The sequence below is a fragment of the Carassius gibelio genome, chromosome B3 (genome assembly GCF_023724105.1).
Source record: "Carassius gibelio isolate Cgi1373 ecotype wild population from Czech Republic chromosome B3, carGib1.2-hapl.c, whole genome shotgun sequence".
NCBI lineage: Eukaryota > Metazoa > Chordata > Actinopteri > Cypriniformes > Cyprinidae > Carassius > Carassius gibelio.
This window is the reverse complement of record NC_068398.1, coordinates 24,536,755-24,551,717: the sequence shown is the minus strand read 5'-3', so window position 1 is coordinate 24,551,717 and position 14,963 is coordinate 24,536,755. Positions and strand designations below refer to the sequence as shown.

Here is a 14,963-nt window from a genome sequence, read left to right as displayed (position 1 = left end):
TTTAAAGGCTATTAGACAAACGTGTCTTGTATCCAAACTAAAATTTCAATTGCACTGTATTTTTGTTATAGCTGAATGTACGAGCATCACACTGATAGACATTCATTGATATACAGTCAGGTCAATATATTTGGACACATGTACATTTTTATTTATTATTTTAGCTGCTGACCAAAATATAATCAAGTTACAGTTACATAATGAACGTGGGCTCAAAGTGCACATTCTGAACTTTGAGGGTATTATTATCATCACAATTGGAGGAAAAGTTAAGGAATTACAGCTCTTTAAGGTGTACCTCGCCCCTTTTTCAAGGGACCAAGCTGAGTCAAAAGCCATTTCATGGTCAGACATGGGCTATTCCTTCATTTCTTTCCAACATCAATTAAGCAGGTAAAAAAGGTCTGGAGTACTAAGATTCTAAGTGTTACATTTGCATATGGAAGCTGCTGCTGCCGCCCCACATCATGTGGTCAAAGGATCTCTCCATACAAGTGAAACAGACCATTGTTAGCCTTCAAAAAACAAAAGAAATATATCAGAGAGATAGCAGGAACTTTCTGAGTGGCAACATAAAAAGGCATGGACATCCACAGAGGACAACAGTGGTTGATGATCGGAGAATCCTCTCCATGGTAAAGGAAAACCCTTCCACAACATCCAGCTAAGTGAAGAGCACTCTCCACGAGGTAGACATGTCCCTGAAAAAGTCTACAATCACAAGAAGACTTCATAAGAGTAAATACAGAGAGTTTACCACAAGGTGCAAACAAGGCCAGATTAGCCCCCCCCCCCCCCCCCCCCCAAAAAAAAACAAACAAAAAACAAGCCATACCTGTTCTGAAAAGGATTCTCTGGATTGATTAAATTTTAAGAAAGTATGGAGAAGGCTTGGAACCGCTCAAGATCCAAAGCATACAATGTCATCTGTGAAACATGGTGAAGCGGTGTGATGGCATGAGGATGGCTCCAGTGGGTCTGGGTTACTGCTGTTTACTGATGACCTGACAGAGAGAAGCAGCTGGATGAACTCTGAAGTGTATGGGGATATATCTGCCCAGATTCAGCCAAATGCAGCAAAGTTTACTGGGTGCTGCTTCATAATACAAATGGTACATGACCCAAAACATACAACAAAAGCAACCCAGGATTTTTAAAAAGGTAAAAAGTTGAATATTCTGTAAAGGCCAAGCGAATCTCATGAGCATGCACTTCACTTGCTGAAGACAAAACTAAAAGCAGAACCCCCCCCCCCCCCCCCCCAAACAGACAACAACTGAAGTCAGCTGTAGTAAAGGCCTGGCAAAGCATCACAAATGAGGAAACCCATTCTTTGGGAATGTCCATGAGTTCCAGCCTTAAGGCAGTCTTTGCCTGCAAAGGATTCTCAACAAAATATGAACAATGAACGTTTCATATTTCATATATTGTTAATAAAAAAATGAACGTTTTGTTATGATTACAATTATTTGTCCAATTACATTTGAGGCCCTTTATGCTGTGTATCAAAATGATTGTAATTCCTAATGTTATATTGTTGTTCAACCCCTTGAATTAAAGCTTAAAGTCTGCACTTCAATCACATCTCGACTGTTTTATTTCAACTCCATACTGTAGTGGTGTATAAAGGCAAAAGCACAAAAATGTAAACAGTGTCCCAGTATTTCCAGACCTGACTGTGCATGTCTATTGTGTAATGAAGGTACATATTAACTGTGCACATATATTTATTTCAGGACATGGGTATTTTTCCTAAATGTCACAAAATGTTATAATGACAATTTCCATGTGGTTTAATTGTTCTAAATTTATACAGGTATTAACTGCACAGTTAAAAAAGAAATCAGGCCTCACATACAGTACATAAAATAACATTTGTTTAACAGATTTTGTTGTTAGGTCAAATTTCTTGGGCAATATTGGTGGCAATTTATTTATTTGATAGTTTTTGTAAATTCCTTTATTATTCATTTGTTTATTTTTTTAGCAAAGATTTAGTGACCAATGCTGATGCAATCCAATGCAATTACCTGGGCGATAATGTGTGACAAATGGCCCCAACCCCCTACCTGAAAAAATACAATCATAAATGGGATGAATAACATATGGCAACACTACTGCATAATATCATTGTTCAACAGATTTTCATACTTTGTGGCCTTAACCACATTTAAAGAAACAAAACAAAATCCTGATTATTACAGTAATTTCTGGGTATTGCAGCAGGAGGCTCTGAACATACACAAAACACACACACTCACACCTGTATACACACCCATTATATACACACCAACCCTGAGTGACTAACCTGCGAAATTATCACATGTGCTGAATTGTTACAGATGGGGGTATAGCTCAGTGGTAGAGCATTTGACTGCAGATCAAGAGGTCCCCGGTTCAAATCCGGGTGCCCCCTAGTTACTTTTTAATCCAGAACACTTAACAAATGAATAAAACAAGAAGAGGGTTTTCAAACAGACTTTGGGGATAACATAGGCCGGATGTATAAAACCTACCATGAATAACAACGAGCAATAACACAGAACCTGGTTACCACACACATGTCTAGATCCATTCATTGCTGCATGAAGCGTTTAATCTTTGATTATTTATCTGATTTTATTTAAAAGGTTGTGAAACTCAAACCAAATGTTTGTTGTTGTTTAGGCCAACAATAGTAAGATGACAATGAAATTATGTGAATATTGCACGGAATCGAACCCAGGACAAACTGCTTTGAGAAAAGAAACAGGCACAGACAAACTCCCTGAGCTGAGTTATCTGTAATGACGCGCAACTTAATCTGATGAAAGTGTCAGGATCAAAATCAAAATGTCTACTGTATTTGGAGAGGATTGCATGTAGTTGTGTATTTAGCCACTAGATGTCGCCCCAAACAAAGGTGAAACAAATCAGAGAACACTGATTATCAAGAATCTGGTGGACACTTTGACATGTTCACTTAATCTTACTTTAAATCAGTTTTTTAAATCAGTCCGTTTTTTTAGCATATTTAAATATAAAAATCTTCATGACCAACTTTACTAGAATTTATCACGTTTTATTGTATGCTTATCTCTTATTTTTCCACGTTTCTACGGTATACTGAAAAACAATCAGCATATCGTGGCTACGTTTTAAAGGATTTTATTGGCAAAAAATATATACAAGCCAACATTTACAGTGTTGACCCTTGTTCTTCATAACCTCTGGCATGCTGGATATCAGCTTCTGGGCTAAATCCTGACTGATGGTGGTCCATTCTTGCCTTATTAGTTCTCAGAGTTGATCACAATCTGTGGGCTTCTGCTTGTCCACTCGCCTTTTGAGGACTGACCACAGCTTCTCTATGGGATTGAGATCCGGGGAGTTGCCTGGCCATGGATTCAAAATTTCAATGTAATGATCTTCAAGCCACTTCTTTCTGACTCTTGCTTTGTGACATGGGGCTCCATCATGTTGGAAAATGCACAGATTATCACCAAATTGCTCATGGATCATTGGAAGAAGTCACTCTTGCAGGATGTTTTGATACCATTCTTTATTCATGGCAGTGTTTTTGGGCAGATTTATGAGAGAGCCCACTACCTCGGTTGAAAAGCAACCCTACACATTATCTCAGGATCCTTCACTGTTGGCACATCACAGGACTCATGGTAGTGTTCATCCAGATGTCCCAAACAGCTGGAAGAGAGCTTCATCAGAGACAATAACTTTGCACCAGTCTTTTGATGACCAATCCTTGTACTTCTTGCAGGATTTCAGTTTGTCCTTGATGTTTTTCTTGAAGAGAAGCGTCTTCTTTGCTGCAGGCCGTTGTCCAAAAGTCTTGGCCTCACTGTATGTACAGGTGCTCTCACACTGACATGCTGTTGTTCCTGAGCAAGCTCTTCACTGCTGGAGACACGATTCTGTAGCTGAATCCTCAGGAGGAGACGGGTGCTTGCTGGGACATGATCCTGAAGACTTCTTCACTGCAATCGAACCTCTCTCCTTGAAGTTCTTGAATCTTGATGATCTGGTAAATGGTTCTTTCAGGTGCAATATTCTTTGTAGCAATTGCCTTGCACGTGAGGCCATTTTGATGCAAAGTGATGATGGTTGCATGTGTTTCTTTAGAGATAACCATTGATAACAAGAACACAATGACTGGAAGCACTTCTTCCCTCCTTTTATAACAATCAGTCTGCTCTTACAATCTAATCTAAATAGTATGATAGTGATTAACTTGACTAGTACTACTAGTACTCATTCACTTTCCCATGTGCTGCTGATATGATGAGTCAATTAATATTAGCTGGAAATTTTTTATCAGGATCGAAAAACAATGAAATTTGTTTTTATGAGAAGTTTTTTTTTTGTCCAAATAAGCTTTTAGAAATTATTTAAAATGTATCTTATCACACACTGTAAAAACTAAAGGTTCCTGGAGGCACCTTTTGGGGTTCTTCACTTTGCCACACCGGCGGAACTGTCTGAAGAGCCTCTAGGCACCGCTCTAAATGGGGGTGGTTCTCTGAGGAACTTTCAATGGTTCCTGGAGGAACCCTTTTATTAGGATGGACAGGAACCACCTAATTATTTCCCTAATTTCAGTTCTTTAATGCCCCCCCCCACTGGTTTATTTGTCCTGCTATTGACCTTTTTAATGATTAAAAAAAAAACTGAAAAAATAAAACAAATGCGTATAAAACAGTTTATTGATAAACAACAACAATATCCATAATCACAATACTGCACATCACAAAATCCCATTCATGGCAACATCAGTGTTAATACTGCTATAAACAACAACAAACAAAAAAGCATTTACACCTTGGTAAAATTAGAAACAAATAAATGTGACTCAATAATCTTAGAACATTTTATGTACCTAAAACAATGATTTTAATTTTAGACACAATGCAATTAATAGTAACATATTCTTTCCTGTTCTAAATAGTGGTGACTGATTGGGAGAATTCACACAGGACATTTCAAGAAATTGCTAAGCCTCAAGATAGATGTATTTAGCTTAATAAACCAGTTTCTCAGCAGCGTAAATTGTTATAGTTGGGTTAACTTCGAGAGCAGTGAATGGGAGAGTATCACAAATATATTTTTGCATTCTCATTTACTCAAATAGCAAAATGAAAAACTCTACAACAGCAATTTCACAACTTTCAATCAAAGGAAAAAATCTGACAGCGACTGATAACAGCAGTCAGAAGAGAGAACAATGTCAAATTTAGCATTCCTCCCAAAGACTCTGGATTAGAAACACCCTTGCATTAGCATTAACTATTTTTTTCTGTAATTTGATATGAATGTGATGTAATACAAAGTATAGTGTTATAAATGCACATCATTAAAAAAAAAATCAAAATATACAAACATTGTGAGGATTTACGATACAAACACAGCTGAAACACATCATCAGTCTTGTGAAAATTGTCCATGATCTCCTCCTGAATGGCCAACAGATACAGCTGAAAAATAGTGCGCTTTAGTGAACTTTTAACCCTTTAAGCACGATTTTCAAAACAGGGCCCGTGTTTTCAAAACACTACACCCAATTAGCATAACACTACAGAACCTTTGCATAATTAAACACTCTTGGAAAAAGTATACACTTCTGTTTAAAAACCACACTTTTTTTGTTACCATATGAAACACGCACGTTTCACGTTACTATACTCCGTTTGCACAAGTTACACTCTGCTGTGATAAACCTAAAACACTTTTAGCACTTCTACTTCCCTATGATTAGAGTAGGCTAGCATCAACAAAGTACAAATATAATGTAAATTCACCAAACAAAACACAAGACCAATGTTGCAGACTGAAGAAACTCATTTCTCAACACGCCCAAAATGTTGACATGGAGATTCATAACAAAATGTCACTTTACATACTGTACTGCAAGTTTACTTTAAAAAGAAAAAACCACCCTAGACATCATCTCATCGCCTAGCTGGATCTGGCCAGAGAATTTCATCAACATCGGAGGCAAGGTTGTCATTACACCTTGGAAAGAAACATCTTGAATGGCGAATCCATCCTTGTATTGCTGCTACCTCCATCTGGTCACAGGCCTCCTCCATGGCTTGGATGAGGGGTACCTCGGCCTGGAGACGGATATCACATATCAGATAGAGGACGGTGAAATGTGGATGTTGCTGAAACCAGTTCTGAACCAGAGCAGAGCGGTGGAAAGACACATTGTCCCAGACAACAATGTATTGCATATGATCGATTTGATTTGCTGCCGTTGTGTTGTGCAATTGGTCCAAGAATGCAAGTATGAGTGCTGTGTTGTAAGGGCCCATATGGGCATGGCGGTGGAGGACCCCATTCTGTGTAATGGCTGCACAGAGTGTTATATTACCTCCACGTTGCCCTGGGACACTGACTATAGCCCTGTGGCCAATGATGTTTCTTCCCCTCCTTCGTGTTCTTGCCAGGTGGAACCCAGCCTCATCTATGTAAATGAACTCATGCTGGATCTCCGCTCCATCCATTCGTAAAACTCTGAAGAACAGTGTCAGGCAAAATTGTGTAGTTCAGTGTAGATCTAGTATACATATTACAGTACAGTAAAATATATGAGACAGTATGCAAGATCACACTGCTAAAGTGAGTACATGCCTCTGCATAATCATGCCGCAGTCGTTTCACCCTTTCGGAATTGCGCTAGAAAGGCACTCGATAAATTTGCTTCATTTGAATGTTTTTTTTTAGGATGTGTGCCAGTTTTGATGTTGAGACCTGATGAATATTGTTGAAACTGACGTGGTTATTGACAATGTTAGCTTGTAGCTGATTGAGTGTTATAGCATTGTTGGCCAAAACCAGATTTACTATCTCCCTCTCTTGCTGTTCTGTGAACATAGGAGGCCTTCCCCCTTGTCGTTCCTGACCCTCAATCCTATGTAGAAAAAAAAAAAAAAAACAGGAAAAGGTAACAGAAATGCTGATTTACATTTACATTTATTCATCTAGCTGACGCTTTTATCCAAAGCGACTTACAATTTATATATAGGTCAGAGGTTGCACGCCTCTGGAGCAACTAGGGGTTAAGTGTCTTGCTCAGGGACACATTGGTGTCTCACAGTAGATTCGAACCCGGGTGTCTCGCATCAAAGGCATGTGTCTTATCCACTGTGCCAACACCACCCCACAGCCTCCCTCAGCGTCAAGCCAGTGTTGCGCGGATCTCATTCGTCAGATTCGGTCCTCTTTGAGCACCTTCTTGTCTTCCTCCTCCTCCTCCTCCTCCTCCTCCTCCAGCAGCATGGGCTCCTTCTCTTCCTCCATCTCTTCCTCTGTTGATTCCTCTTCCTCCCCTTCCTCCTTGTCCTCCTCGTCTTACTCTATCTCCGACTCTTTCCATTGTGCTTAAAGACAGATGAAGTCACCTGCTGCTTTTTATAGTGTTTATACACCTGATTGGTGTGTCTACAATTAAGCAAACAATTGTTTCCACACCTGATGACTCTGTTGAACCAATTGGTTGGACGGTGCGGTGATTTGACAGTCAGTGCTTTGGTATTGCAAGGAAGTGACTTCATGATAGATTTTTGTGTGTAATGTATGTTAAGTGTGTTTAGTGTTTTGCAAATCACTGTGTGTAGAGTTTTGCAACAAGTATGAGGTTGACAATGTGCTTATAGTTGTGCAAATATGGGCTGATTTTTTGCTTCTTGAGTGTAAGGTTTTGCTAATAGTGTACTACTTTTAATTTTAGTGTGTAAGGCCTGGTTCACACGGGACGATTTTAAAATTGTCGGCCGATTTTCCAAACCTGAGAGTCCCCACACACTGCGATAAAAAATCAGGGATATCTTCTTCTTCTTCTTCTTCTTCTTCTTTTTTTGTGAATATTAGAAACCCTTAATTATTTTTTATTTTATTTTGCTGTGTCACACCAATATTTACTGTGGCCTCATCTGGCCACCACTAAAAAATGTTTCTGGGGGCGCCACTGGCAAAGCAAGAGTCTTCATCAACATTTCCTTTATCCACTTCGAAAACAAAATAACTTCCAGAAATCAAAACCGTTTTCCCCCCAGCAGGAAGCACGTTATGATCAACTGTAGCAGCGTCTCGTCTCGTGTTTGAGTAGACAGGTGTTATGCGCGCACGCACCAGCAGGTGGCTCATGTGAGTCAACATCTGTAACAGAACCAGCTAAATATAACGTTATTATGTAAAAATACCACTGATCTATATATATAGATCAGTGAAAAATACTCATTTATCTAATTTTAAATTAAACAAATGTAATCCTGATATTATTCACGCTTTTTACAAAATGTTCTGCAAAAACCGTTTACACTTCAACCCCGCCAGTATCCAAACCAAAACTACGCCCTTGCCCAATTGATATTTTCTGAAGAAGAATGTTTCACTCGCATTTGTGGAAGCAGTATATTTTTGGGGGTCCTAATCAAGATGTATATATATTTCACTTTCACTGCTTTCCACTCTGTAGCAGGGACGGCGATGAAGACCCAGTGCTTCATTAGATCAATTAAAGGCCAAGAAGCACCTCCTTTCCAGAGTAGAGTAACACAGCATTGAACCAGAAGGTTGGTATCCCTGGAATCCTGTATTAATCTATTTGAATGGAAAAAAAATGTATCAAACTCAGGCTGTCATACACACCTTTAAATACATTAAATTGTTACGAGTGAACCATTAGGGGACTGACCTGTGAGCTTTTATTGTGTGTGGAGGTATAGCTCAGTGGTTTGATGTCAGGTCGAGGTCCCTGGTTCAACTTTGGGTGCCCCCTATGTGAGTTCTTCTTTATAGTTTTCAGTTTGATGCAAAAAACCAATGTGACTATGCATATAACTAATTACATATATGAACAATAATATAAGCAAAGAACCCAAAGCCTTCTATGAATCTTCTTGACCTTAAATCTCACCTACCAGTAACACACAGACACCGGGCCTGCTTACCAAACACACCCTAACTGACTAAATAAGCTATTATTTCATTATTTTGCATTAATTTCATGACTAATGAGAAGGCGAGAGCATTGATAGACTGTCATAAACTTCGCTCACTCAACAAACCCACACTGTCATCAGTGGAAGCAGCAACTCCCACCTATCCCATACACACACAAACATTCAAATAATGAGACATGCTCATTTCAGTGATTGTCATCTATTGACTTTTATAATAGGTCGTCTGCATATATTTCATCAGCACATCAAGTTATTTACACAGGTTGGAGTATTGTTTAGTATTAATGGCATTTAATATTTGTTTGTTAAATATTAAAAGGTAAGGCTTAAAGGATTAAAATCATATGCATGCCTGTCAGTCATTTGGTTCAGCATATCTTGAGCAATGCTATCCAAATATTTGTACTCAACCTTATTGAGGCATCTTTATTGTGGGTCAAGATATTCCATAAAAAGCATCCTTTCTTTTCTGCAGTTTTTACGAAAACTCTATGTACAGCTTTATTTGAATATATTCTATATGTCAAATAGATTCATTTTTTAGTTACAGTAATATTACAATCTATAATATTTTGTGAAGGAAGGCATACAAATATTTCTCTAATTAAAAGAGAACTTATACTTATTTTCTCATATCTATGTATACTCATAATAAACTGTATTGTGACATTTGACCCATACTTAAACGGAGAAAATCTCTTGTGCTTCTGTAAAGATTTTCTAAGTTTAGCACACCACCTATAAAGGAGTGCAAATTAGATCTCACCTTTGGGAGGCGTACAAAAAAAAAGAAGCTATTCAGAAAGCTAGATCGTTAGGGACAGTCTGTCCAGTGACAATGATATTTACCTAAATGCATTAGCAAGTTAAAAATGCACACAACATGCATATCAAATAGGTCTATCCTTGGCTTTAATGCATTTGCATATGGATCTATAAAAGGACAGGACAGATTATCATCTAAATGATCAATGCAAATTGAGCTATAGTCAGCTTCTGTTTGATCTAAAAATCATTGACGGTCTTTATCTCACTTGGTTCGTGTCTCTATTGTACCTACTTAACGATCATATATTTTGAAACCTGGCTAAATATATTTGTCAGGGACAAAGAGGCATGTCGGAGTAGATTTTTATTTGTACAAAACTTTTGTACAAAATTATATAAGAAACATACTATGAATATCCAATATACATACTTTCAAAAATAAAATCCTTCAACACTTCCATTCTGCATGCACACATCTCTAGAACACAAACAAATCAATTCCCTTTAAATACTTCAAGTAATGCTTGTTCAGTAGCTTAGTGGCTCATCATGAATCAGTACAGGCATGTGAACCATCACCCCCCACCTCTCCTTTGAGATGTATGCCTGTAAACAATAACTCCATGTGAGAAGCGGAGCCGTCAGCACAGCCGGAGGGAATACAGAGGCGAAAACACATGATCAGCTCAGGTCATTGCAAAAGTCAGTAATGTAAACATGTGGACCTCTAGAACGGAGTCACATAATGTACAAACACAATGTTTATACACATTTACACACACACACACACACACACACTCTCTCTCTCTGGATTTCTCTCTCTCACACACACACACAGAGTCTCCAGGCTTGTTCTGGTATCCAGAGTAAGTGGATGAAGCGCGTTTCTATTTGAAGATTACTCCAACAGAGGCACTGAGAGCTGGAAGAATGTCTTAAGAAGGCCTGATCTCTATTTTAGCAGTTCCGGAGGTTTAAGAAGCATCACTGCTGGACTAATTCGCCACAACACGGGAGCGCATCCAATCTAGACTGGCTGGTAAGCTGTAGAGGGAAGAGAAAGAGGAGCGTGCACATCAAATACATAGGCTTTCACTCATATGAGGCACTTGGAAACATTTTAAACAAGCAAAACCCTCAGGTAAACATACACACTCCTAGAAAACACACATACCCTTCTCCAGTGAGTGCGCAGCAGGCCTGGACATGCCAGGAGCGAGCGTTGAGCGAGCCAAGAGTCAGACTCTGAGAGATCTCTGCAGCAGACATGCTGTTCTTCATGTCCTGCTTATTCGCCAAAACCAGCACGGATGCGTTCTGCAGATCCTGTGTGGACACACGAGGAGGAGAAGCAATGAAATTAAACTGTCAACATTAAAGATTAATGTTCAAAACACTTAAGACTAGGGCTAGTCTCACTTGGGCTGGTCTAACCCAACCCTAAGAGCCTGATTCAATCATTTGTTTGCATATCTAAAAAGTACACAAAGTCCCTAGAGTCAAATGTTAAAATGTTGTCACTGAAATAAAGATAAATGAACCCTAAATAATAAGAGTTTAAGAGGAAAACATTATAAAATGACAAAAGCACAAACAAAATAATTTTTTTTTAACTACAACTAAACCTTAGAAAAATAAGAAAATTCTAAATATTGAAAAAAATAAAAGCTATAGTTACACTATTTTGAACATACTGGAAATCTAAATAAATAAAATTAGGTAAAATAAACATTTTTATTAAACCCAGACATTAAACATTTAAAGTGTATGAAATATTCATAACAACTGTGTCATGAAGCAGCTGAATGCAAACTAACCTCGTGTGCAAGCATGCGATGAAGCTCCTCTTTAGTTACAGTCAGGCGTTCTCGATCCGTGCTGTCAACCACCAGGATGACAATCTGTTACATTCAGAGAGGCAGATTACAGGTTTTAGAAAGTTGATAACAATACACTGTCTGCCTCTAAGCAGTAGAGAAAGAAAAATCATGAGAATGTGACAGATTTCCCGTCACATTAGTTAATGACACACACCTCTGTGTTACAGTAATACGAGTTCCAGGTCGCTCGGAGACTCTCCTGACCACCAATGTCCCAGACGAGGAAGCGCGTTTTCTTCACAGCAATTTCCTCCACGTTGCTGCCAATTGTGGGAGAAGTCTGCACGGCTTCTTTAGTTAAACTGGAAAGAACACAGTGTCCGAGATTAAAAAGCTGAGTGGAAACAGGCAACATGTAACAACAGACCGACGAAAGTCATGTGCTTCTCCTGTTTATGCGTTCAAAAAGATAAACACTTACAACTGGTAGAGGATGGTGGTCTTTCCGGCATTGTCCAAACCGACAATAATTACTTTGTGTTCTAAAAACAGAGAGAGAGAGAGAGAGAGGACGTTTAAATCTGTTCTGTATGACTGGTCAACTGATAACATCGACCTGATTATTACACACCATGCATTTCTAAGAACACAGTGTGCAGTGATCTGTATCTGTTTGGCTTTAACAAAGTTCAGAGAAGCTGGGTAAATTGGTCTAGAATACCTTTAAGCAAGCAAAACACCTACGATCTTTGAACCTCAATGGCATCTACAATCTTATCCGACATGTTTACAGACAGAACACAAACTTAAACAAACATATGTATGTGTCAATGACATGTTATTAGGGCCACTAAAATGGGCTCTTAACATTAGAAACCTGGGTCAGTATTAACCCTGGGCACTCTTTGTTTTATTTGGCCTCAATTTGCCTATTAATGAGGTCAGTAGCATTGGATGGACTAAGAGTACGAATATGAACTTATTAATAATATGTAAAAAGTTCTGAGTGGAAGTCATTTTAAATCTAAAACACATGAATAGCGTCACCGTTAGATTAAACAACGCGTGCGAGTTTTAGAAAACAAACCAAACTAATGAATATTTAATGAACACGAGCTGAGGACGTTTATGATTGGCTGCGTGCTACTAAACAAAATCAGAGTTGGAAGAGTCGACCGTTTTACAAAATGACAAAACAAACCATTTTGACCAAGGCCACTATACGGTCATATTAAAGGCTGCTACAATACATAAAAATACGAATAATAATAATTAAAACGTATTTTTAAAGTTGTCTTACCTCTGTCTCCGAACACAGTCATCAGTTTGGCGAACAGAAGCCCCATCCCCGAAGGCAGTGAGTCTAAAGGCCGGTTTTGTCAATCGATCACGCCGGGTTTTCTGAATCCGCCGAGCGCTGGAGTGAATTTGTTCAAATCTGGGCTGTAACGTTAAATACTTCACTACGTTAAAACGATGATCCAACGGTTTATAGTATTCCCCTTCTGCTTGTTGCTCTGTATCTCAAACAGATCGCGAAGATGCCGGGACTAGTGGTCGAGACGTTAGGAGATTCTTCTTTCCCTGAGTGTCTGTGGATTGATCACTCATCTGGAGTACACGGAGTCTCGTCGTGTTTTTCGTGGGCGTCTGCACTCAGCGCATTTAAACGACGCGTGATGACGCAGAGGCCGCGTCACAAGTTTCAGGGGTAGACTAAACGACAAACCCTCATTGGACGCCCACGGCGATGACGCGGTTGTCCGTGCCGTTCGGGGCGGGGCGTTGTTCAGTGTGTTGTTTTGTTTTCGCATTACTGGGGATTTTGAGAGGAAGTTTATCAGAACTCTAATCAGAAAGTAAGAGAGAGAGAGAGAGAGAGAGAGAGGGAGAGAGAGATAGACCGAAGGAATTCCCTGGACTCTCTGGAAATTAGTTTCTGTTACATGTTCTTCTTACGGAAACAAAATCAGATATTGTCTATAACTGACTCAAATAGCCTTAACATTTTCTTCTTACTTCAGTGACCTGTGCGATTCTTTATCAACCCTTATACAAGCAGAAATCAGTCACCGACACCAACCAAAACAATATTACTGACTGTAGTATACTGATTTGAAAGGTTGAACTCCAAAGAACAAAATGTAACACAGGCTACGTGGACCCTGGACCACAAAACAAGTCATAAGAGTAGGTTTTTTAAAAAATTGAGATTATACCTCTTAGGATAGGACAATATTTGGCTGAGATACAACAATTTGAAAATCTGTAATATGAGGGTAAAAAAAAAAAAAAATTCATCACCTCACCTCACAGAATATCTTAATGGAACATGATCTTTACTTAATATCCTAATGATTTTTGGCATAAATAAAAATCTGTAATTTTGAGCCATGTATTGTTGGCTATTGCTACAAATATACCAGTGCACCTCATGATCGGTTATGTGGTCCAGGGTCACATATTATCGCCAGAATATAGCAAGTGATGAAACCACACGGTTTCCAGAGTGTCATGTGTTCTGCTCTTTCTGTTCCTCTTGATGTGATCTGAGCGTGATGAGTTTCCTGTTGTCACTGTTCCTCTAAGAGTGTCGAGCTGAATCAGGTTCCTTGCACACCCACACCTGAGGCCTTGTGTTTTCTCAGAATGAGACTGTGTTTTGAACAGACTGAAGTTAAATGAAATGGTATGCGGAATAATGTGACAATGTGAAAACATCTGCTACAGGAAGAAGAGATGCATGCGACGCACCGTGCATGCAGATCAGTCTGCAAATGCACGAGTGTGGTTAAGTGTCATCCGCACATCTAGGCAAGAATTGTGTAAAGTCTTGTTGTGGTGTGGTTCATGTACCCACATACCCACCTGTGGACAGAAACCGTTGTTGGTTTAGTTCAAGATGTTTGTGTTCAGACAATAAGAAGGAAAGAAAAAATGTTATCTTATGCATAATCACAATTTCCAGACAATGCAATCATATTTTGCATGTTATGAAAGAAATAATAATGAAAATTGTGTCATCATTTGTTCCAAACTTATATGAACCAAACAGCAGCCACTGATTTCCACAGAAATGACTTCTATGTTTGGTTACCAACATTCCTCAAAATATCTTCCTTCGTGATCAACAGAAGAAAGAAACTCATACAGGTTTGGAACAAGTGGATAGAGAGTAAATCAGTGGGTGAACTATCCCTTTAAGATGGTTTGATCAGAAAATGTTTGCATGACCTGCATGTAATATACGGTTGACTCGAGGGTTCGACTGTAAACCAGGATTGCCCCCATAAATGAGAGGTGATAGCCATCTTTTCAATTCTTCCTCACGCCCCACTGTCTCTATCCTGCATTGTTTCCTCGCTCCTACCTTTGTGTTCTTCCTGACCCCCCACCACCACATACTCATTCTCAC

The 14,963-nt window shown here is 39.0% G+C and overlaps 1 protein-coding gene and 1 non-coding gene across 2 annotated transcripts; one reads left to right on the top strand and one right to left on the bottom strand.

Annotated features, from left to right (window-relative positions):
* The first annotated feature begins 2,344 nt into the window (after positions 1 to 2,344).
* On the top strand, positions 2,345 to 2,416 carry trnac-gca (transfer RNA cysteine (anticodon GCA)). Its single transcript has one exon. It is a non-coding gene; the product is annotated as a tRNA-Cys (tRNA).
* A 7,659-nt stretch (positions 2,417 to 10,075) lies between these two features.
* Positions 10,076 to 13,221, bottom strand: LOC127953845 (ADP-ribosylation factor-like protein 5B). The gene is made up of 6 exons (XM_052553179.1): positions 12,849 to 13,221; positions 12,030 to 12,090; positions 11,763 to 11,910; positions 11,546 to 11,629; positions 10,903 to 11,054; positions 10,076 to 10,772 (listed from the first exon to the last, which is right to left on the bottom strand). The coding sequence occupies exons 1-6, from the start codon at positions 12,892 to 12,894 to the stop codon at positions 10,724 to 10,726; spliced, it is 540 nt and encodes a 179-aa protein (XP_052409139.1). The 5' UTR covers positions 12,895 to 13,221; the 3' UTR covers positions 10,076 to 10,723.
* Positions 13,222 to 14,963: the final 1,742 nt, after the last annotated feature.

Bases quoted from the DNA above. Each gene is read 5' to 3' on its own strand.
- LOC127953845 (XM_052553179.1), bottom strand. From the start codon at position 12,894: ATGGGGCTTCTGTTCGCCAAACTGATGACTGTGTTCGGAGACAGAG. The intron at 12,091-12,848 runs GTAAGACAACTT...CTCTGTTTTTAG, and splicing joins GACTGTGTTCGGAGACAGAG to AACACAAAGTAATTATTGTC. The intron at 11,055-11,545 runs GTTAGTTTGCAT...GTGTCCACACAG, and splicing joins ATCGCATGCTTGCACACGAG to GATCTGCAGAACGCATCCGT.